This window comes from Spea bombifrons, chromosome 8 (assembly GCF_027358695.1).
Source record: "Spea bombifrons isolate aSpeBom1 chromosome 8, aSpeBom1.2.pri, whole genome shotgun sequence".
Taxonomy (NCBI): domain Eukaryota; kingdom Metazoa; phylum Chordata; class Amphibia; order Anura; family Pelobatidae; genus Spea; species Spea bombifrons.
This window is the reverse complement of record NC_071094.1, coordinates 36,327,796-36,351,068: the sequence shown is the minus strand read 5'-3', so window position 1 is coordinate 36,351,068 and position 23,273 is coordinate 36,327,796. Positions and strand designations below refer to the sequence as shown.

At 38.0% G+C, this 23,273-nt stretch overlaps 1 protein-coding gene across 1 annotated transcript; it reads left to right on the top strand.

Annotated features, from left to right (window-relative positions):
- The first annotated feature begins 564 nt into the window (after positions 1–564).
- Positions 565–21,073, top strand: LOC128503863 (immunoglobulin kappa light chain-like). Its single transcript, XM_053474058.1, has 4 exons — positions 565–643; positions 16,850–17,230; positions 17,636–17,980; positions 20,771–21,073. The coding sequence occupies exons 1-4, from the start codon at positions 565–567 to the stop codon at positions 20,902–20,904; spliced, it is 939 nt and encodes a 312-aa protein (XP_053330033.1). The 3' UTR covers positions 20,905–21,073.
- Positions 21,074–23,273: the final 2,200 nt, after the last annotated feature.

Here is a 23,273-nt window from a genome sequence, read left to right as displayed (position 1 = left end):
AGCTGTTCTACGTTTAATTTTAGTTACATATTTCCAAGCAGAAATTGCCGAGGCGTTATTAAACGCTAATCTGCCGCCACCAGACAAGCCAGGAGAGGATTCTCTCTGCTCCTGCAGGGGATTCTGGGTAGATGAGTGCAAATTAGGTACCTTTGTACCTCTATATTCACTTGATGTATGGACCCCTTGCAGCAAATGTATGCTGTAGTAGACAGCCTTTAAACAGAGCTCGGGACAGAGGTGCAGAAGCCATATAACTTTATGGACAGCTTTGTTTTGTCCTCCTTGGAGCCGGAGGTTCATGTTCCTCTGTTGTCGTCCGCTACAGTCCTATGTGAAGAATGAAAATAGCGGTCGGGCCACATACCTTGACCTTTGTCTTCTGAGGCCTCTTCCTTCCGTCCTAAACTGAAGTCTAGGGAGTGTCAAATCTTCTATGATCCCCTCAAAAAGGGACCCTGAAGACTTCAAGGGGGATTGTGGCCAAAACGCACAGCCCCTCCCCCCCTTAAAACTAATATCGGGTCTTCAGTTACCCATTTAAAGGGAAAATGGGCAGGGATCATGGCATGGCAAGCTCCCGCGACCTGGAGAAGTGGTGCTCCACCTGGCAAACTCCGGGTCAAACCTGGAGAGTTCTCAGGTATGCTCATTGCACAAGGCTTAGAGCAAAATGTGAAGCACACACCATAAATTATGGGGTGAAGGTGATGGAAAACACCTCCACTTATAATGAAGGGGGTAGCAGAGGTGTCCTTAAACACTTTTCCACATCCACCAGACAAGACCAAAGCCTGGCTGTTCCCCCAGAACTCTTGCCATCACTGCAAGGGATTCTGGGTAATGCTTTAAAACACCTCTGCTACCTCCTTCTTTTTAAGCAAAGGGGTTTTCCATCAATTTTACCCTGCCACAATTTATATTGTGCAAGCGAAAATAGGAATTAAAACCATGTTTCTTTAAGAGTGCATTTTTTTGTGTGTACCTTTCGTGATTTGTCTGCAAGTTTTCTTACAGGACAAGTAGTGTTTATTTTTAAGTACTCTTATCTCGATTGTATAGTTTAATTCACTATAGAAAAGTATATGGCTAAAACACGTGTGCGTGTGTGTGCGTGTGTGCATGTGCGTGTGTGTGTGTGTGTGTGTATTCCTTGTGCTACCCCAAGCCTTAAGCCAGTATCATTACCCCAGTCTGATGAATCCTATGAAGGACAAACCAGCTGTCCATGTGGTGATCTGACTACTGCACCTCATACCTGAGTTTTGGCTAAAGGCTGTCTTGTACAGCAGGCAATTACTTTCAAGGGATCCATGTATAAAGTGGATATAAACGCACAGATGGTAATTGTTAACTTTATTTGCATGCGCCTACCCAGACTCCCTTGTGGTTGTGGCAGCACCTTGAGATTTCTAAAGGAAAAACAAGCCTTCTGGCTTGTCTGGTGTCTGTAGATGAGTGTGTAATAATACTTCTACTACTCCCTTAATTTTAAGTGGAAGGGTTCTCCTATCACCTTTACCCACCATAACTTATGTAATTATACATATACCACTGTCTGTATAATTTCTTCTATTCCGTATAGTATTCCTGGTTGGGAGTACTGAAATCAAGTTATCTCATGAATTGCTGACATGCTCTTCTGCCTTTTGGCTAAGATCCAGCGTAGTACCCTATGGGAAGAGGGGGAATCACTTAATCCTCTGGTTTTAGGACTGCCTATGCAAGGAACCCGAGGTGCAGATTTGCCCTGGTGTAATGCTGGAGTCACGGTTGCACAGATTGCACGGTCTCACTGGTGGCCTTTTCCTTGAACATGCACACTTTCCCCCCTGACCCTTATGGGCTTGGGGTAAGCAGAACTTTTTTTGAATTCAGCTAAGCCAGAAGTGGCAAGCTCTTATTTATTTATTTATCAATCACTCTTTTTGCACAATTTTGCCTATTAATTTTGGTTTGATTTCACGATATCAGATCCACGGCAAGGCCATCACTATGTTTTTGATCACGTTTTTCGGCACCATGTTTTTGGTCACTGTTTCTTTTTGTTAGAGCGGTGAAGCTTGTTTCTGTTGGAGGAGGTGTAGGGAACCTTATGGCTGATGGGTGAGACTTGAAGATCCGGCCCTCCCATGGGGGAGGGAAGGAATTTTTTCTGGGTTTTCCCTTTGGGGGAACCCAGAAAAGTCTACAGGCTTCCGCTGCTCCCTAGCACGGAATGCTGCACCCAGGAGCACGCACCTCGGGCTCCAAAAAAAAAATCAAAAAAAAAATCACTGACCCGCTCCTAGATAGCATGTATCCATATTCCCTGCATGTTTTCTTAATACACTAAACCATGTTTTTTGCCCTTTGCCCGGGAGTAACGTACACTCGAGGTTTGTACTGAATGATTTCCCCGTACGATGCATAAAATCACAGTGTATGTCTGAATTTATGTATGCAGGTCATTGTGTTATTTATACATGCACTTGTTGATATTGCTGTTTGTCTCATATGATAATTGGAAAGGTTTTGGTCTGTAATAGGCCAAGTGAGCTTATTACAGACCTATTACAGTCCGAAGGCTTACCATGAGCCTAGACGGGCAGTTCAGCCTTCTGTCTGAGCTCCTCGACATACGGCATTTGCATGATTTTGTGACATTTATCATTTTCTTTGCTTCCATCTAGTGGCAAATAGCAAAAATATATATTTTTGCTTCAACTTAGACACAAATACACAAAGTATATGATGCACTGTTATTAATCTTAAATTGATTGACATATACACAAAAATCCTGCTGATTTTCCATGTTTATTAGAAAAACATGCTATTTATTTACACAAAAAGCTAATTTTAACTTTTGTGTAGATTCAGAAACATAAGCTGAGGTTTAATAGCTTTATTACACATAAAAAGAAGATGATTTCCTTGATCTCCTAAAAGCATAAAAATCTTATTTTGAGCATTAAATACAGTAACGTAGTTTAGTGTTATTCTAATAAGCTTAAGTTATCTGTAGACATGGAATCTGTCATTGTTGTAAGTCTTGTGAAATTTTGGGATGACTTTCCGGCTCAAACCCTAGACTTGAGTTGATTTTTTTTTTTTTTATGGCAATGCTAACGAAGTCTTGTTTACCCAATGAAACCATTTCCTCCGTAGACTTTCATTAGCCAGAGTGTCAATGTCTGGGTGAGTAAGACCAAGCCATTCCATTGTGTAACACAAGGCAGCCTGATAAGAGGTCAGAATGTTTGTCCAGTTGATTAGGCTAAGATGTGTAAAAACATTATGCAAATAATAAGATCTCTTATTAAGTTCATAAGGGGGGGGGGCAATTCCTAATAGGAAGAAAACAAGCTGATGTGTCTACTGGCCTGGGTTCTAACACACTATTGGTGTTAGAAAATGTAACTCTTCCCACAGCTGCCCTTACGGAAAGTAGGGAACATTCGTTGGTACGCTTCATGCACATGCTCAGTAGAACTTCCATTCTTGTCGATGACGGTATCAGCAATTGCAAGCAGGTTATATGAACAATGATGTTTTGACACCATACATAGCAAGTGTACTTAGTAATGCCTACTGATATCAGCAGAGGCAGCCAGGGGTTAAATGATTCTCAATTCCCAACCTTAATAACAAAAGAATACCAGTACCAATCTGCATTCACTAAAATGTACAGGAGTCATGCAAATCAGCACCCTAAATGCATTTATTATACATAGATTTATTTTAAAATACAGTTTGGTGACCAGACTGTTCTCTTAAAATGGTTTTCTTGCACTATTCACGCACTTGAATGAGACTGCTTTCCAAACCTAATATTAGTTTCATGACATGTGTTACGAGTTAATTCATATTGTAGAAAATAGAACAAAAGAATTTGCCTAAACTCAATTAATGGAAATACTTTTCGCAGGGGAACATAAGTATAAGCCATAAAAAGTAAAGAGAGAAATGTAAGATGCGCAGGAATTGTTCTCGTATAACCTTTACACAGCGACCAATGGGAAGAGAGACAGAAATTCCTTTCCTGTGTTGTATTTGAATAAGGCTGCCAAAATTTACATCTCTGGAATTTTCTGTATTGGGCCCTTTTGTTTATTTCTTTGTTTATTTTCCATCAGAATCAACAAGTTGTTATTCATGTTTTTCCCATGACAACAGTAAGTATATTAATAATATTCATAGATAATAAAATATGACTTTTTTTTTTTTACTTTCAAGAGGTTAGAGGACTGCCTTTTTGTTTCCTCTTTTTCCCATGTCTTACAACGCCTAGATTATCATGCAGTACAGTCAGTGGTATCAAAATGGTGTTTATTGAAGAAGAAACAACTGCATTTGTGGCCTCCTTGAAGAACCTTTCAAGACTCTCTGGTCTTCTCCAACACACTATCCACCTCCCTACAACATTGCTGAAAGATTCAACAGGGACTGCAACTTGCTTCCTGCTGCAGTCCCTCTTCCTATCCCTAAACCTTCTATCCACCCTATACCTTAATGACGATGCAAAGCTTGACCTTGGTGTTACTCCCACCACTGAGCTATTTCTAGGATGTTATATGTATGCAAAAATGCATAGCACATTCCCCCCCCCCTAAATCATCTGCTGTATTTAACATCTAGGACTTTGGGGACCTTATGCCTAGATCACCCTGGAGCCTTTCAGCTTGTTTCCGTTTTGATGCCTTTTATGTCTTATAGAGGCTTCAATTATGCAAATAGATACAAATGTAGCTCAACAAAGGACCTCACTTGTCCTGTGGTATATCCCTGTAAGGGGTTAAAAGCTTATCCTTTCATTATTTGTTTTATTTATCAGTTTTCTTGTAATTGAAATTTATGAGTTTCCATGAGCTAAGATATGTGTTTTGTTGTTGTTTACAATGTTATCATTTAGTGTCCTTTGGTTCATGGGAAGCTCATCTGCATAGTTTATTGGGTCACAAAAATGTCACAGACACAGTTTCTGTTCTTCAGAGTGAATGAATACTTAACCATTCTTAAGACCAGACATTCAATATACGATCTGTGACACATAGTAGGGCAATTCACATACAGCACAAATCATAAAAAGATAGGCAGTTTTTAACAGACACAGGAGGTTTATGATGAAATTGCATAAAATATGGTTTGACATATCAGATAAACACCTGGAGAATGGGGTGGAGTTGTCACAAGGTAGGGGTGGATGTGGGTTAAATGAGGGAGTTGAGAAGGTGAGTGGGTTAGTCCTCCTTCTGTCCGCATGAGCATAGTCTAGGTGCTGTGCTTCAATACTTAAAATTGACCAGGTTTTCCCCTGTCACAGTTGTTCACCTTGTTTGCTCACTCATCGAGATTTTAAATGAATATCACTAATCTAATGTAAATCCTTTTCATCCACAGCTTTTTGGAGTCTCTTGGGGATCTCCCCAAGCGTAAGATGTTCTGGAGTTCTCTTGTCGTTCTTTTGTGTATTGACATTTTCTTAAGAGATCCAGGGGAGCCTGTTGAGAAAGCCTGCTGAGTGATGTGTTGAGTTATGATTTTGTGGTTTGCAGCCTAACTTTCTGAGTGGGTCAATGTGTGGCAGGCTTATCTTCAGTTTGTTTAAAATTATTATGTCGTGGACATTCATGAGAAGGAAAACAGATATGACTCTACTGGCCCCCTTCAGCCCTAGGTCATAACCCTTTCCACTGCTTGTAATTTAGAGTGCCAGGCAATTAGCTTCCCACTATATTTTGAGGGCAGTATAAGCATTATTAAACACTCATCTACAGACACCAGACAAGCCAGAAGGTTTGTTTTTCCCTCAGAAATCTCATGGTGCTGCCACAACCACAAGGGATTCTGGGTAGGAACATGCAAATAAGGTCAACAATAATCACCTTTTGCCGCTATATCCACTTTATACTTCATGCTGACGAGCTGTCCATGAGTGGTGAGCTGGCTATTGCACCTCTTCCCGAGTTTTGTCTAAAGGCTGTCCTGTACAGCGGGCAATTACTTTCAAGGGATCCATGTATAAAGTGGATATAGAGGCAAAGGTGATAATTGTTAACCTTATTTGCATGCACCTACCCAGAATCCTTTGTGGTTGTGGCAGCACCATGAGATTTCTGAGGGAAAACAAATTTTCTGGCTTAGTTGGTGTCTGTAGATGAGTGTTTAATAATACTTCTACTACCCCTTTAATTTTAAGTGGAAGGGTTTTCCCCCCATCACCTTTACTCACCATAACTGTGTAATTATAGGACAATTATAAGCAAATTACCTTGTTTCAGATTTTAAGAGTGGTTGTTTCCATGTACTTAAGTTGAACAAAGATGATTAATACATAATCTTCGCACTGTTTGTAACATAGTTTTTTCTTTATTTATGCTGGATTGCCTTTGTAGTTTTGAGATAAAGAAATTATGGCATCCAGGAGACCCACCCATTTCACAGATTGTACATAAACATATTGAAAAAAAAATGGTTATAGGGTTGGTATAACACAATAGCAATTAAATACGCTGAAGAGGACAGTTCATATGTTTTTATAACATTCCCTACATGCTCAAAAAGTAAACATCATAATGTACTCAGCTGCTGCTAGACATTGGTGGCCTAAAGGCATGGCAAGGTGGCCCTTGGATTTTAAAGCCGGCAACCATCAAATGGCTTTATCATCAAGTATAATCACCTTTTAAAAAGTCTTATTAAATAGGTACTATGTTAAAATGTTCAATTTAGGCCCATATGATACTGTTTGTTTTCTCTATTTGGGATGGAATAAATGAACAGCGCATGTGAGTCTAAAATAATAATTTATTTTAACATTTTGCTTTATTAGTTTTAAATAGATTTTTGTTTAAAAAAGTTATTCACAGTAAGCTTATGCAGAATTTTTATTGGGGTGACTATAAAAGCAAGAATGTTTTCTACCCCTTTTAATGGTTTTTATGGCTGTACAAGACATGAATTAACAGACACTCTGTTGCAAGAGATTAATTAGCACAACATTTTTGGACTGGAATTGTAAAAACAAATATAATTTATTAGTAAATGTCCTCTTTTACAAGAACATTGTATAACCGAGTATTGGTAAGCAATTCGGTATGATAGACTTCCTTATATGACTCTTTTTTTTTTGCAAAGGATGTGAATGAGTTGTGATTTAATGAAGAATCAGCATTCCTTCATTCAAGATCTGCAGCTGTGTCTGTTACCCTTTCATTTCTCCGTTTACTATGGGATTGCTGAAATGTTCTGTTTTCTGTGTTCTTTGGTAAACTGAGTTGTAAAATGGTTAATTTTCCTTTGTCTGATTATTTGCAGCTGGTAAAGTAGTCTGGCTGAGCCTGCTAGATCATGACCCCATAGTCTTCCGTTTCTCCCCTCTCCAGTTTTGTGTGAACAGGCAACTAAGGGAGAGTATTTCCTATGAACTGAAAGCTAATTCAAATGATAAAAAGTGTTATCTCCCAACATGTACCAATGATTCCATCCAAAAAAGCTAAAAAGCTTGCCAAGATTTTTAGTTCAGTTGAATACGGACAGAAAAAAAAATCATCAATTAAGCAGAAGCCAAAAATGTCAATTTTTAAAGATACGTATTTTTAATAGTCCATGGTGCAAGTGCTTCCATATCAAGTGAGGGTGGGGAAAAAAGCAAAACTCCAGAGGAGCCACAGTGCATCACCGGAAACCCAAGTCTTCTTCATTATTATAAAATGTGTCCTCCACTAGCCAACCAAAAGGTCAGGGCAAGTGAATACTCAGACTCGTACACTTGCAATCCTGTGCTGTGCTCAAAACAGGTGTAAGCAAAGGTTTCTTGTACCCATGGTAGACAACTGGGACATTTGTTGTGATGATGGACAGACATACTTTGTGTTTGGGTAGTACCTACCATTTGAACTATTTATACCTAGATAGGGAGGATTCATGGTTATAATGTATTCTGAAGTGAAGATGTCATCAACTAATACATCAATGAGAAAATGAAGTTAGAACTCTTGACGTGCCTTTAAACACTGGTCAAGGTAAACATGGAGATACCAATTTACCAGAATTATCCTTTGGTAGTTTTCCGGATTGATTTTATGAGCAAATGAAACATTCTGGAAACCTGAAACAACCTTTAGGTATGTTAGTTCTACACTAACTTAGTTATATCCAGAGGTTGGCAACAATGCATGTGTCTGGTTTCTTCAGCTGTGCTAGCTTTTGGAACCATGGGTTTCCAATTTCCAAGAGTTTATGAGAAGCCATTGATCACTTTTCCACCTTTCTTTTCCCAGTATTTTAAGCTTATTCACCTTTTAAGAGCACCAAAGATGGAGGCTGTGAAACATCCAACAGATTGGTGGGATTGTCCGCTCTGATGATGCTTCATATTTAGCAAGAACGCGTTTTCAGGACTATCTCTATGTATTCTTATACACTGCTGCTAAATCATCAATTATCATATTTGTTACTGAATATACCATTTCAAAACAGCTGTCTTTTGCACCTTGTCATGTTCTAGCACATGTTTTAACAATCTGCCTTAAATGAGTCATTCTAGAACGTATAACACGCTGATAAACCAATACAAAATTAATAAATTGTTTATGCCATTAAATCATAAAACCCTTGTTGATACAGCTGCACATTACTAATAATACACTTGCCAGAAAAGAAAGATTTATAAGCTAACATTTTAGAACGAAACGATAACTTACAAAAATCACTTATTGTCCCCTAGATACATTATTGTTATTGAAACCTCGTGTCACTTCTTTTTTGTGATCAATGTCCTGGATCAGTGATGGAAAGTCTTTAATTATGTGGATTGTCACATACCATTAGGAAAAATAAGTTAGGGGGGTATCCAAAATTACATTTTAGACAGAATGAGTGCTGTATAAAAAGACTGGCAGTTGGACAACAATAACTAGGATCGTGAACCTATTCTCCTATCTGGCCCATATGGCCCTATTCAGTGCCCATGTTTTATAATTTCTCACGGCTGATTTTTTTTCCCCTTCATAATTCATCTTATATTGTGGTGGAAGGAAGGAAGCCTAGCTGGGATGTTTATATGTTCTGTCCTGTCTGATATGTCTTGGTATTTCTCCCAGTGGCCAAAAATCTGGCAAGCAATTCCCAACTGAAGCATGAGAAAGTTTCTTTATTCCATGTTTTCTTCTGCCTCTCACATAACTGGAAATTCTTAGTGATTAACTCAGAATAGGCACAGTGACTCTTATATTCCAAGTTGAAAGATCATTCGTGTTTGTCATTTTTCTTCTTGTAAAGCATGTTTTGCATACAAACGGTTATACTTATACCGTACACTAGACTATGTATGGAACTGCTGCTGAGTTTATTATTTAATATATTAGAAAGCATGAAGAAGTAATAAAATGACACATGATAAGGTAAGGGTTACTGTTGTAAGCGCAGTTGCTAACTTCCACCACTAGATGCCCCACTGCTGTTAACCCCCCCACACGCAAATAGAGAAACACAAGTTCACAAAAACTATAAGAAGAAGCAAAACTGTACTCCAAACTGGGTCTTAAATATACTACATTTTAATAAATATCTCAGCTACAGTACAATTCTTTTTGGTGTAAGGTAGCATTGAAAATTACATAAAAGTTCCAAAAATTTGTATACAAAAGGCAAATATCAGTAGGTTAAGATACCATTGAAACCATTTATACATTTATAAAAGCATGCAACAATTATGAATGACAGTGACATCAGAGTCCTAAAATTATGATCATTTGGTTCTGTCCCTTTTAGTCTCTAACAAACTCTGAAATCAATGCTAAATATGCCAAAGGAGAGGTTTCTGATACCTGACAAGTATACTTTAATGTTGAGGATGACGGCAAAATCAAACAATCATGAAAAATAGATTTATTTAGTAAAGAGAGAGCGTGCAGGAAGATTGTGGTTACAACTTCCTGACTTCAATATGCATGATAACGGGCCAACTTCAGTGACCGTGTCCAGCAAGAAAAGCTCAGCTGTTTTTAAGGTATTGGTAAATTAATGAGGTTTTTTTAAATAACATTAGTTTTGACCTATACATCATACAGGGTCAACTAAGTGCTTATGCTAAAGAAATTCACCGTGGTTAGTAAGTTGACACTCCAACTCTCCAGCAAAGTGTCCTGCCAACTTAGTAAATAAATTCCTATCCATACTATATTTTTCCAAATATAAAGCAGAATAAAGAATAATAAGAAATGGAATAAGGTATGACCTATAATTTCTTCCATTGTTCCCACTGTAGTCATCTTGTGGCGTTGGTATTTTTTTAACAATGTGCTTTATGTACTGTATATAATTTACATACCATGTACACTAAATACATGTACACTAGGTAAACGGACTCTGGTTTAAGATGATTGTAAGCTTGTGAGCAGAGCCCTCTTCACCTAACGTATCGATTCGTCTTGCTCGGCCAGTTCTAGTTTTGTCGGACCCTTTGAATGTATGTACTGTAAGAAGCACTACGTGCATTGTTGGTGCTAAATAAATAAATATAATAATGATAATAATAATAAGGGGGTTTACTCTATGATCTGTATGACCTGCCTGTGATTAAGCCATTAAATATTTCACTGATATCGCCCAAGGTATACTGTAATCCCCAAAAGGGCCGGTACACACACTAGGTGGCAGTGTGCAGTATTTCTCCGATCGAATGACTTGCAGAAAGTAAATGATGAAACTGCTGGGTTTATTAAATCTCCAAGGAAAGAGATATGAGTGGGCATGATTATTCTGGATAAGAAACCAGCATTGATTCACAAACCGGTGGTTTACAAGACTGCCCATTAGCTTTGATTGGGTTTATATCTAACCTCTAGAGTGCTGTGGCATGTAGCTACTCTGTTATAATGGTGCTGTTCCTGGATCCATTACACGCACTTATAACTTTGTTGTTTGCGCGTCATTGTCCCATGACGTACGGTAGTATATGTTAAATCCCATTGGCTGTTCAAGAAAAATTCCGAATGAAACACTAATTGACAAATCCCAAATGAAATGATCTTGGGAGATGTGACATAAATAGCTGAAACACAGTTCTATACTAATGTACAACCAGAAAAAACACATTGACTTCATATATATATATATATATATATATATATATATATATATAGAAAGGGCTTTCATGACTAGTCACATGAGATAGTTAACCATTGTATTAGCTGCTGCATCTAAGTGGTTCTTTTCTCAACTGATTTCTATTGCATATAATAATAATACGCCAAATACTTGTGTTGAACTAAATTTACAAGGTTACCAATCAAGGTACGTTAGCTCAGGTATATGATCAATATTGTCAAAGGCCATACATAAATAAACAGTCCTGAAAAAAATAAACCGACAATAATAAAACTAGAGCTAAATTTAGGACCAAAGTTGCAAAAAATAAAAACATATGTTGACTATATATATATATATATATATATATGTGTGTGTTAGTTTTTTATATATACATATATATTATTTTTTATTAGTACTTTGCAATAATAAAACTAAAGCTAAGTTTAGGACTAAAGTTGCAAACCCCCCCCCCAAACAATGTATACCCTCTGTTTTTGTTTTCCTACATATTTATAACATGCCCCCAGTGCATTAACAAAGAAAGATGTGATCTTTTACATACTATGGATAAACAATTTTGTTGTTACTCTAATGCCAGATTTGTATTGCACTCTTATTAAAGTGAGTTAGCATTAAAGCTTGGCAACTGCTGCAAATTATGCCCTGTGTACCCGACTTGAGCATAATGGACACAAAAGGCAGCCTAGGGACTTGCTTTAAAAATAACTTTGGCTTTGTCAAAGAAAATGTGTTAATGCACCCAACATTTTGAGAAGTTAGAAGTTTCAAGCTGTCTTCTCAGAGTGACCTCCACTGCCTAACTCTAACAGTAATCCAGATGCCAACCTTCACTTACTGCTCTTACAGTGAGTGACGCGGGTGTTCAGTAGGGTGTTTCTCTGGCCTTAGCTGATTGGCTGAGGCACATGCTGACATCAGAGCACATCTTCAGGCCAACAGGACATGAAAAAGAACAAGTCTCAGTGAAGTGAAGTTATTTTTAAAGTTTACCGGCACAATGGTTCCTCCATGTGCCCCTGTGATTTTAATCTTGCCCTACAGTCATTGTGTCCTATTTTATTTTAATTAGGGCAGAAGACTATGAGGCCTCAGTATTATCCCACTTTGATAAAGAAGTTGTGCATCATCCTGTGTTTGTCATGACATTGGGCCTCAGATCTACCAGATTATTCCGAATCACTTCCAATTTCACACCTACAGATAAAAATTCTATTGGTTTTGGACAAAGAGTAGTTTAGTGCAACACGTTTATCCTCTATGTCCCCCTTAAATAACACATTGTACGCATTTGTTATTGCCCTAGCATGCTCTATATATAAAGTACAGTAATGTAATAGGAAACATGATCATCTGAAAATATGTGATAATATATTGTAAGATATAAGTCTCATTTTAAACTACAATGTTTAGGTAAAATAAGTCAGATACACCTGTAAACAAAGTATTGCCTGCAGAATACCCAACCAACTTTATCTTTCAAAAGCAGCTAAGACTTTTTCTGCTTGAAGGCCTGTGTTTTTCTGGTGATGAGTAATATCAGTTTCTTGTAGGTACACACAAAAGGAAGACGTAACCACAGACACAAAAGGTCACATTTGTAACTGATATTGTCCCTTTTTATCTCATCTTATCTTAATGCATTAGGTGTATGTCGGTCGAACAGATTCTACCTTTGAAGTCTATTTAATATACTTCCTGCGCAAACCAGTGCTTAACAGACAAACAGATGCATTGCAGCTAAAGCCAAGTGCAGATATATAGTGGATTATTATCCCTTAATCACTTATTGTAGCCAACCACTAGCAATGGACGACAATGTGGCCAGTTGATCACCGATTTATTAAAGAAATCTTGGTGGCGTTTGGCCGTATGTATGTTGAAGGTTCAGGTCCTCATTAGTATGTTTGCAGATTTGTTCACAGAACTTGGATTTGATGGCAGATAAGAACCATTTGGCCCAGCAGGAGCAGATTATTAATAATGAGTTGTTTGATGGCTCTGGCTGTTGCATTTTGCAACCTTTTTTAACTGTTTGGCTAATTTTATTGAGAGTTTGATGTAATTTAAAAATGCTTGTCCTGATTCGATTCAAGGTTTGATTTTGTCCAAAAGTTGGGATTCAGAGGGCTTTGGTGGGAATTTGGCTACATCCTTTGTTCCATTTGATGATCTTCTGTTGTACATTACATAAAATGTATCTTCTATCCTTAAATAATATCAGAAAAACACTGATAGTTCCCCTAATATTTCTGGTGATCCTTTGGCCACCACTTTTCATCCTTTTCTTGCCTCATTTCTTGTCTATTCAGTGTCTAGTCCTAGAAACGTAAGTCTTCATTCGTTTATTGACACACTGGCGAGTGACTTTTAGTTTTAATGCGACAAATCATTCATTTAATTAGTATTAGTAATTTAAATTACTGATGATGAGACTACAGCGAGAAAGAAAATAGAATGGGGCACCTCAGTTCTTCCTGAAGGCGATGAGGTTATACATAGTGTAGAACTGTGCTGGAGACTCACTACAATCAATGTCATATCGCTGGCAGGGCTGCCCCATCAGCTCCAGTCCGGCCCTGTATATGATAGTACGAAATGTATTTGTACACCAGTTCCAAGCGTTACAATAAACTCATTTATACTCGAAATATTTCTTGTGGGTAGGGACATAAACCTTGGTGAGGCTTGTTAAGTTTATACACATAAAAATTTGTTTGTAACCAAAGCTCCAAAGCTATATATGGTATTTGCAGAAATATGAAATTGTGTTCCAATTTTATTTTGAGATTGCTCTACACTTCTTTGCAGGCGGTAGAGTTAAAGTGGTAAGTGACTAAAGATGTCACATGAGTAATTGATGTCAAACAGGACCTTCACAGCTATCACAGGTGCTCAAAAGGTGCGTTTAGAAGTCTTCTTTGTTTTGTTGCTTGTTCCTCTTTTGGCTTTTTTGTTTCTTCAAATTCTCTCTTTTTATTAGCATTTTGTTGAAACAATAACAGGAAGGCAAGATACATGTAAAAGAGAAGGAGGGGATAGCGTGAGTTATTGACAAACCCTGTAACCCACAGGTTAGTGTCGGTGTGCATGATTAAGAGTTCACAATGGGCTACTTAATGGTCACTGCTCTTTTTTGGTTCTACATAACAGGTCAGTAGTTTTGTTCAGTGTATTGAGCCTGATCACCAACGTGCGCAAAGTCTAATTCCTTCTATATGTGTTTCTAAACTATTTCCAGACAATAGTTGGCATGTTGAGTAGTTCTAGATACCGTAGCTTTTATTACTTTGTGTTTGTAGTAGTAACCTATTTAAGTTTTGTAGTTTAGGGTGGTGTGTTTATATGTCCATTTTCTTACCAAAAAAGGGAAAAGTGAGAGAAAAAAAAAAGACAAATCATTGGAGGTGCCATTGCAGTCCTCCAAACATGAGCAGGTCTATTAGTAAACATCTCAAGAAACATTAACACGTCAAGGGCTATACTGCAAAGCCTCTATTAAATAAGCAGTTGGAAACACTTTAATTAAATAATCTTTATCTAACATATCTATATATTTATCTATATATGAATGGCCGGCTCTTGTACGTTTCAATTAATGAGCTACCATTATACAGTAAAATATATAACCATTTGACCTATTTCGTGATCATATTGGGGTATTTCTTAAGGAAGGGTCAAAGTTGTACATATTTTTTCATGTTGAAAAGAATGGGAAATTCAAGACCAATATATGTATTTTAAAATGCCAAAATATAGAGACAGTTAAGGTTTTTAAGTAATAATGACGGGGAAATTGTTTACTTTAGAAATTGGTAAATATCTGTACGGGGGATGGTAAGGGAGAAAAAAGGTACTATGCTTAATCTATACGTTATTTTTCTTAATCTCTAAAATGTGAATTTTAATACTGAAATGAAAGACACAAAGGGCACTTTTCTTTTAACGATATTAGTCTACTAACTAGATTTTTTATGTTAAATGGAAATTTGTTTAGCCGCATGTGTAGCATTATATCAGTAATGATCATGATCACTTGAGAATTTTGTAGTTACATATTTAATCCAGTGTTTTTGTTGTTACAAGTAATTAGGGTTTCTCAGTTTTTTCTGACTATACGAAAAGGATTAAATGTGGATTTGCTCTTCATAACTTATAAAATAATGAAAAATGTATAATGAGAGAAAAATATTGATATCAAAGCTTACATGATTCTGTATTTGTGTGTATGCTGTATATATATATATATATATATATATATATATATATATATATATATATATATAAATATATATACCACTTGCCTCTATTGTAATAATGCTACAGTAAATGGTGCAAGATTCAGTAATGTTACTTTAAATATGAATGAGGACAGTTTTTGTCATTTAATAAAAGTGAAATCTAGGAAAAGCCATGGAATTTTTGTTCAAAAATAAAAACCTCTCTAAAGTGTCATTTATTTATTTTTTAAATAATAAAAACACATTTTATAATTGTGTTTCAGATTAAGAATGCCAGTTACAAAAAATGAGCGGAATACAGAAAAAAATATAGAAATAAATGGTTACAAAACATTGAATCAATTTACTTTAACAATCAATGCTTTTCTATTGCAACAAAACAAATTAAAATATATGCTGATATATAAAAAATCCTCATTCCTATGTTTTTTTTTTTATTTTAATATCTGATAATTATGTAAACCGCTAATAACAACCAACGATTAAAAAAAAAGCTTTATAAGAACAGAAAGTAGACTCTGACAGCTCAGTTAGGCTACCTGTCGGCTTAAATATACATTTTACACCGAAAGCATACTTTATAAAAAAAACATTAAAATGACTCAGTGGAGCCGAGTTGCCAAACAATATTAATAGCAAATCTCGCTATTTATTTTTATAAATGATGGTGGAGGCGTGCGGCCGCCATCGCGCATGTTTTATAAATGTGCTTAGCTAAAAGCCACATTTTGTCTTTAATTAAAGGATTGTGGAGCATACGCTTCATATAAATTATACAAAAACATATCAAGATTTTATATTTTGAATTGAAATGATTACTGGAAGAAGAATTGTGCTTGGTATGATAACTGCAGCTCGACAACTTACCAGTTAATGAACTACATGAGTTTGCGGCGGGAGAAATATTCCAGAATCAATAGTAAGCAGAATAGCAAATGAAACCCCAAAATTAATTATGCTGCAGAAAAAAAAAAAAGGTAATGAATTTGCCACGAAATCCGACAATAATCTGAAAGAGGTGTGTGCAAACCTTAGAGTCAGTTCTACAGGTGTAGGCGCTGTGGTAACTTAAGTGTTTTACGCATTTGAAGTAAGGGCTGTATTTACTAAATGGTGTAAATGTATGGGTTGCAAAAAAAACAAAAATTAATTGTTTGGATGCTCTTCTTTGATAACATTTTTGCTTTTGCGTTGACATGTTTTTAAAAAAAATGTTACCAGAATAATATAATATAGCACAAAGTCAATTTAGAATTAGACACTGGCTGGATTCTAAATTGAGGACTCCCATCTTCAAATCATACATTGAATACATGGAAACCACAGTATACAGTTAGGTCCAGAAATATATTATACAAAAATAAATTCAAGTTACAGTTAAATAATAAATATGGGGTTAAAGTAGTAGGAAATGGTTAAAAATTATTATAATGGCTAAAATTATTTAATGGTGCTTGTTCCAGCACTAGGTTTTACTTGTATAGCTTATGTTTTAAACATTTTTATCATCTCAACAGCTCCTAAACCCTCCTTTCAGGCGACTGGAGCACCAGATGGTCCCAGCTTAGAACAGCCACTTCCATCCATCACAACAGCAGGAAGGAACCCTACCCTGACATGTCTAATGAAAGGGAGCAAGACATCTGATCACGTGGTGTACTGGTACCGTCAGAAGCAAGATCGACAGATCCAGTTTCTGGTGAGCTATAGGGAGAAAAGTCGGCCGGTGTATGGAAAGGGAATCACAGAAAGATTTATTCCCGAAGTGGAAGAGTCAAGTAATGCATTCCAACTGACTATTGGCAATGCTGAAATAAGTGATGAGGGAGTCTACTACTGTGCAGTATGGCTTACCAACCAGTATGTTTTCGGAGGAGGAACAGAGATCAGAGTGCAAGGTACGTAAACGTCTGCATAGGGTATATTTCACACTATACATTGATGGAATGCCTTTCATTACTACAGTCACATCACTGGTCTGGTTGGGGACCTTATATATATAATGGGTTGCTCCCAAGGAGGGATGGAAACCTTTACCCATGGGAAAGCTTTGACAAGAGGCCCAGTAATACAGACGCCAAAATGCATTTGATGGACAACATGCCAGGGAAAGCTAAAGAGAGCCCATGAAAGGAACAGAAATTAAATACAGTGAGGGTGTAAATGCCACCTCAGATTCTTTTCATTATGATTATCCTGGTGGCTATTTATTCTACTGCAAGCCATAAAGATTCTGGGGGGACAATTGTTCCTTTTTATTCTTAAGGTCTTTATGGCATTCACAATTATGTTCTTTCTTGTAGGCACAGAAGATACCCACCGACCACATCTGTCTCTTTTTGGTCCCTCTCTCAAAGAGATCCAGTTCCACAATTCTGCTACTATTCTGTGCCACACTGCTAATTTTTCCCCCAGTGCGTTACGTGTAAAGTGGCACCTAAACCAGATATCCATACCTCATGGGACATTTACCTTCCCAGTCATTAAGAATTCCGACAATACATTTGAGCAAACTGCTGGGATTACAATCCCAGCCAAACTGTGGAAGCAAGGAGCTGAAATCATGTGTGTATCGGAACATGAAACGGGTGTCCAAAATGTAAGCGCAAGAACTTCCACTGAAGAGCCATCAATACATGTCCAAGAAGGTAAAAAATAAGTGTAGCAATGTTTTCAGATTACTATATTTCAGATTACTGTTATTTTTACTGCAAGCATTCTTGTGTACAAACATATAGTTTAGCAAGTGAATTTGGTTTCATTTCGTTTTCAAGCTTCCTTTATCTGTAGACCTGGAGGCTGCCATTGTAGGCGGTCGTGTAACTTTACTTGCTTAAGCACCACAATAGCTTTATTGTTCATGGCAACGCTAACAAAATGCAGCTTGCCAGTGAAATCCTTTCCTCTATAGATATGAATTAGACAGATTGTCAAGCTGGGTGGTTAAGAGTGAGCCGTTCTATACACATGACTAACATTCAGATGTCTGAATGCATTATATTATGGATTTAAAAAGGAAAACAGCAGACTATTTTGAAAATCATTTTTTTATGTTATACTAATAATAAAATATTTTGGCGAGAGGTCCCCTTTCAAATTAGCAGTAGTGATGTTTTATTAATTTCACAAATAATACCTTACATTTTACCAAAGAAATTGACTCCTGGCAAACCGGCATAATCTTATTATCTTGCATGAAGGATCATGCGATGTGGCACTTACATACAAAACTTACTAACAAGATGCGTGTCCATTATGCTCGTCATATAATTGCAAAAGCAGGCATTGTTCAAAGATTACCGTATTTGCTCGATTATAAGACGAGGTTTTTTCCTGAAAAATAACCCTCGTCTTATAATCAGGGTCGTCTTATAATCAGACCTCAAATAGGTCTGATTATGAGACTAAGATCCAGATCCCCCGCAGCGATGCAGGGGACCTGGATCCTCCGGTGTTACCCCCCCCCAACTTACCGGTGCTTCTGAGTCCCCGGTGCTTAGTCCGGGCTGCGTGTAGAGCTCTACGCGATACAATCGCGTAGAGCTCTACATGCTTCCCGGACTAAGCACTGGGGACCCAGATGCAGGGGACCTGGATCCTCCTGTGTTAACCCCCGACCCAACTTACCGGTGCATCTGAGTCCCCGGTGCTTAGTCCGGGCTGCGTGTAGAGCTCTACGCGATATAATCGCGTAGAGCTCTACACGATACAATCGCGTAGAGCTCTACACACTGGGGACTCAGAAGCACCGGTAAGCTGGAGGGGGGGGCATAACACAGGTGGTCCAGGTGTTATGCCCCCTCCAACTTACCGGTGCTTCTGAGTCCCCGGTGCTTAGTCCGGGCAGCGTGTAGAGCTCTACGCGATTGTATCGTGTAGAGCTCTACGTGATTATATCGCGTGGAGCTCTACATGCTGCCCGGACTAAGCACCTGGGGCTCAGATGCAGGGGACCTGGACCCTCCTGTGTTATGCGCCCCCCCAACTCAGAAGCACCGGTAAGTTTGGAGGAGGGAGGGGGAGTGTTAAATGGGGGGTGTAAGGCATTTCTGGAGGCAGAGTGCTCTGTGAAATGCCTTTTAACCCCTTTAATGCCACTCTGCCTCCTGAAATGCCTTAAACCTCCCTATATGCCACTCTTCCCCATAATATGCCTTTTAACCCTCTAAGTGCCAGAGTGGCATATAGGGTTAAAAGGCATATCATGGGGCACAGTGGCATATAGGGTTAAAAGGCATATCATGGGGCACTGTGGCATTTAGAGGGTTAAAAGGCATATCATGGGGCACAGTGGCATATAGGGGGTATAAGGCACTTCTGGGGCAGATGTGCATAACTGGGGGGCAGGTTGGAAAATAGAAGGAAATAAAACCAAAATATTTTTCTCAAGCATACCTTTTATTAAAAAAAGTGTTTAAATGAATTAACATTTACTGGTAAAACTTTTTTCCTATAGGGTCGTCTTATATTCAGGCTTTTTCTTTTTTTCCTAAATTAATATTAAGATTTGGGGGGTCGTCTTATAATCAGGGTCGTCTTATAATCGAGCAAATACGGTACTTTGGTTGCCATATAACCGAATAAGCTAATCTTTTGCCATACATTCCTAATTGCATTGATCCTAAAGTCGCTGCCGAATTTAGCTTGACTGCCGTCAATGTGTCTGTGAGTCACGAGTCCAACCTCCCATCGGAGTCTGCCAGTTGTGTGATCATAAATATCTGTTAGTGGAGTAGGTCGCATTTGGCAGCCCTAATGAATGTAATGGGGTTTTGGGCTAGCTCATCTTATCCCAGGTATCATACTGATTTCTGTTACTCTGCAAGTAGGTAGTTGAGAAAACCCAGTTTTAACTGTGGTTAACTTGACCATTTAAGCCAACTCGCTCAAGTTGACTTCAGTGTGTTCCCCATGGAGTTTTTGATAAAATGTACATATACTGTATGTATGTATATATATATATATATATATATATATAATGTATTTGCAATTAAGTGCATAAACCAAGGAAATGCATGGATTAAGCATTTAAACCATCTGGTAATGGGACAACGGAAGTGGATAGTGTAGCCTTTGGTATGTTCTTTTTTTTTGTGTACGACACAGCATATGGTCACCACTTCTGGGAAAGGACACGCGATAAAAAAAAAGTAGACTAAAATATTGCTTACGACTTTTCTCAAGGATGGAAAGTACCCATGGGGAAGTATATTATCAAATGGAAAATTCTGGTGCTCCTGATGAATGTATGAAAATGTACTCTGTTTAGTGAATAATGAAAATGCTTTAACAATGTATATAATTATTATTTCATCAGGGAGAAAGCGTTCCTATTTTATTAAGTTCACAACTAGCCTGTTACTCATATTAATAACTGATCGTTTTCACATGAAATATATATATGTGTAAATACATCATTATCTGCACCCTTATTCCAGATGAACCCTCTTTTCCTCTCCATGCTTTCATTACCTACGCTGCACTCCTCGCAATCAATGGAACGTATGGATTTGCGCTCTTCCTCTGCCTGATCAAGAGAAAGTTAAACCAAAGACAAAGCAAGAGGCTGTGATATCTCCAACACGCAGATCATCAGCGCTAATGCTCCTTCTACTCGCATGGACAAGCAATAGTTGTGCTTAATGTGGTAGACAGATGGCATCTATATTTCCCTGCTTTTATATGTGAACGAATACATTATTAAAGAAAAATAAATTCTTCGTAATAAAATGTATACTAAATCTTTCTCGTGATTCGTCTTTTGTTTTATGTGTTTTCCTATTTTTTTTTTACTTTCACAACTGATGTTGACACTATAATTGCCTTTGTTTTAAGTAGTTTTTTGTAATCTCTGTGTAATATAGTGTTATTAATCATAGAACATTGTGCACTTATACTTTAATAATACCATTTTGGTCTCGTACTATTCTGTCATTATTTTCTCATGTAACTTTTCTTAGTTGTAGCGAAGTGCCACTCATATGAGGTTGTGGCAGCACAAATCCATGTACCATCATAAATAGAGTGTATGATGTGGTAGATGCATACCTCGGAACGCTCTGTGTTTCACCCCCAGAATTCCGGGAGCAGCACCGGTTCTGGGGTGACACCTGAATCCCCTGGGTCGCAGGAGTCGGGGCCTGACACGTCCCACTTCCTGCCCGTTTCCCCTTTAGGTGGGGGTGTTTCACGGGATGTCAGCAGGAATGACCACTGACATAAGTAGTCAGTTCTGGCCGCGTCCCGCAAGGATAGGCTCCGGGTATCCGGAGTGCTCAAGTTCCCAGGTATGGGTAAATGGTATGACTGTTACTGGCCTGATGCACTCCCGAACTATTTGCGTGTTAAATTCATAATGGAGTTATAGGCTGGGGCTAGTGCATACAATAATAAAACGTGCACGTAGGGGTCCGAGGTGCTTACCAGCATGTGACACGTGAAAGGGTGCAGTGCGCTTAACATCACGCTTACACCCGGTGTGCAGCACCCAGTCCTGGACTAAGGACTGGGGACCTAAAAACAACCTTGAGGCTTCATGCATTTCCAGCCCTAAGGCCAAAGGACGAAGCTTCCCCGCTCTCACAGGTACTCGCTTGATCTTAGCCAAAAGGCCAAGAAGCTTCACCTATTTTTTTGTACATCTTATTTTTACACCAAGCAGGGTGGGAGACCCAGCAGTCAAAACTATATATTTTAGCGAGAAAGCTGTGTGCAACAGCCCCCATTCAACATTAGGACCAAGCAGGCCCTTAAGCATCCCAGCCAAGAAAAAGTAGCCCATGAGGCATCTTCCACCATGGAAGGTATAATGAGGTCCAGCAGTCCTACTTCACTACAGGAGCACTATCAAGATACTTAGATGGTGGTATACCACCTGGCCTCTATTGATAGCACTTAGTGCAACCTGGGTCACTTTAGTAAGAAGCAACAGCCCAAGACATGCAAGATGCCCTTCAAAGTCACTATCTATAAGACATAAACAGAGCAGCAGATGCTTCCTATTCAAACAGCTATATAATGAATACAACAAAATAAAATCCAACGTGTATTGGATACGAATACATTACATAAGTTATGGTGGGTAACAGTGATGGAAAACCCTTCCACTTTAAATTAAGGGGGTAGTAGAAGGATTATTAAACAGTCATCTAAAGACATCAGACGAGCTAGAAGGCTTGTTTTTCCCTCAGAAATCTCATGGTGCTGCCACAAGCACAAGGGATTCTGGGTAGGCGCATGCAAATAAGGTCAACAATGATCACCTTTTGCCTCTGCATCCACTTTATACATTGATCCCTTGAAATTGGATAAAATTACAAATAAAGGGATCTAGCCTGGTCCTTTTAAATGACACTGAACTCCTAACATTTAATTGAATTGTAATGGATTAACTTTAGGTATATTTTATTATTTGATTAATGATGTCATATTTTAGCATAATTGTCAATTGAATCTCTCAGTTTTATGTACACCGTATTGTCCTCTCTGTTGGGTGTTGCCTCTCTCCCCGTCATTGGTTCTCTCTCTCTCGTCTTCCTCCCATTACAGATAGGCTGTATTGATTGCTTTGCTTTAGCGAAATCAGGCAGTGAAATGAAGTCATTTGTGTCTGTCTGTGACTGCTATCAATTCTTTGAACGGTATTTGCATTTCATGTTCTCTAAAGGGATCTGCGTATTTTGCTGTATATATGTACGGGTTAAACAGTAGTTAAATATGTACTGCGCATGCATACGATTGTCCCAAATGATGCTTTTCATTCAAATACTTGAATAATTTTTTGATCAGATGTTATTATATTTTATATGTTCAACATCTACGAAATACACTAAATGTGATAGGTTATCCCTCTTAGGAAAATGTGTTGGATCCATACGTGGTTGCATACTATTCTGAAGAAAAACAAACCCCAGGATATCCATGTTCCAGCCAGAAAGGGTT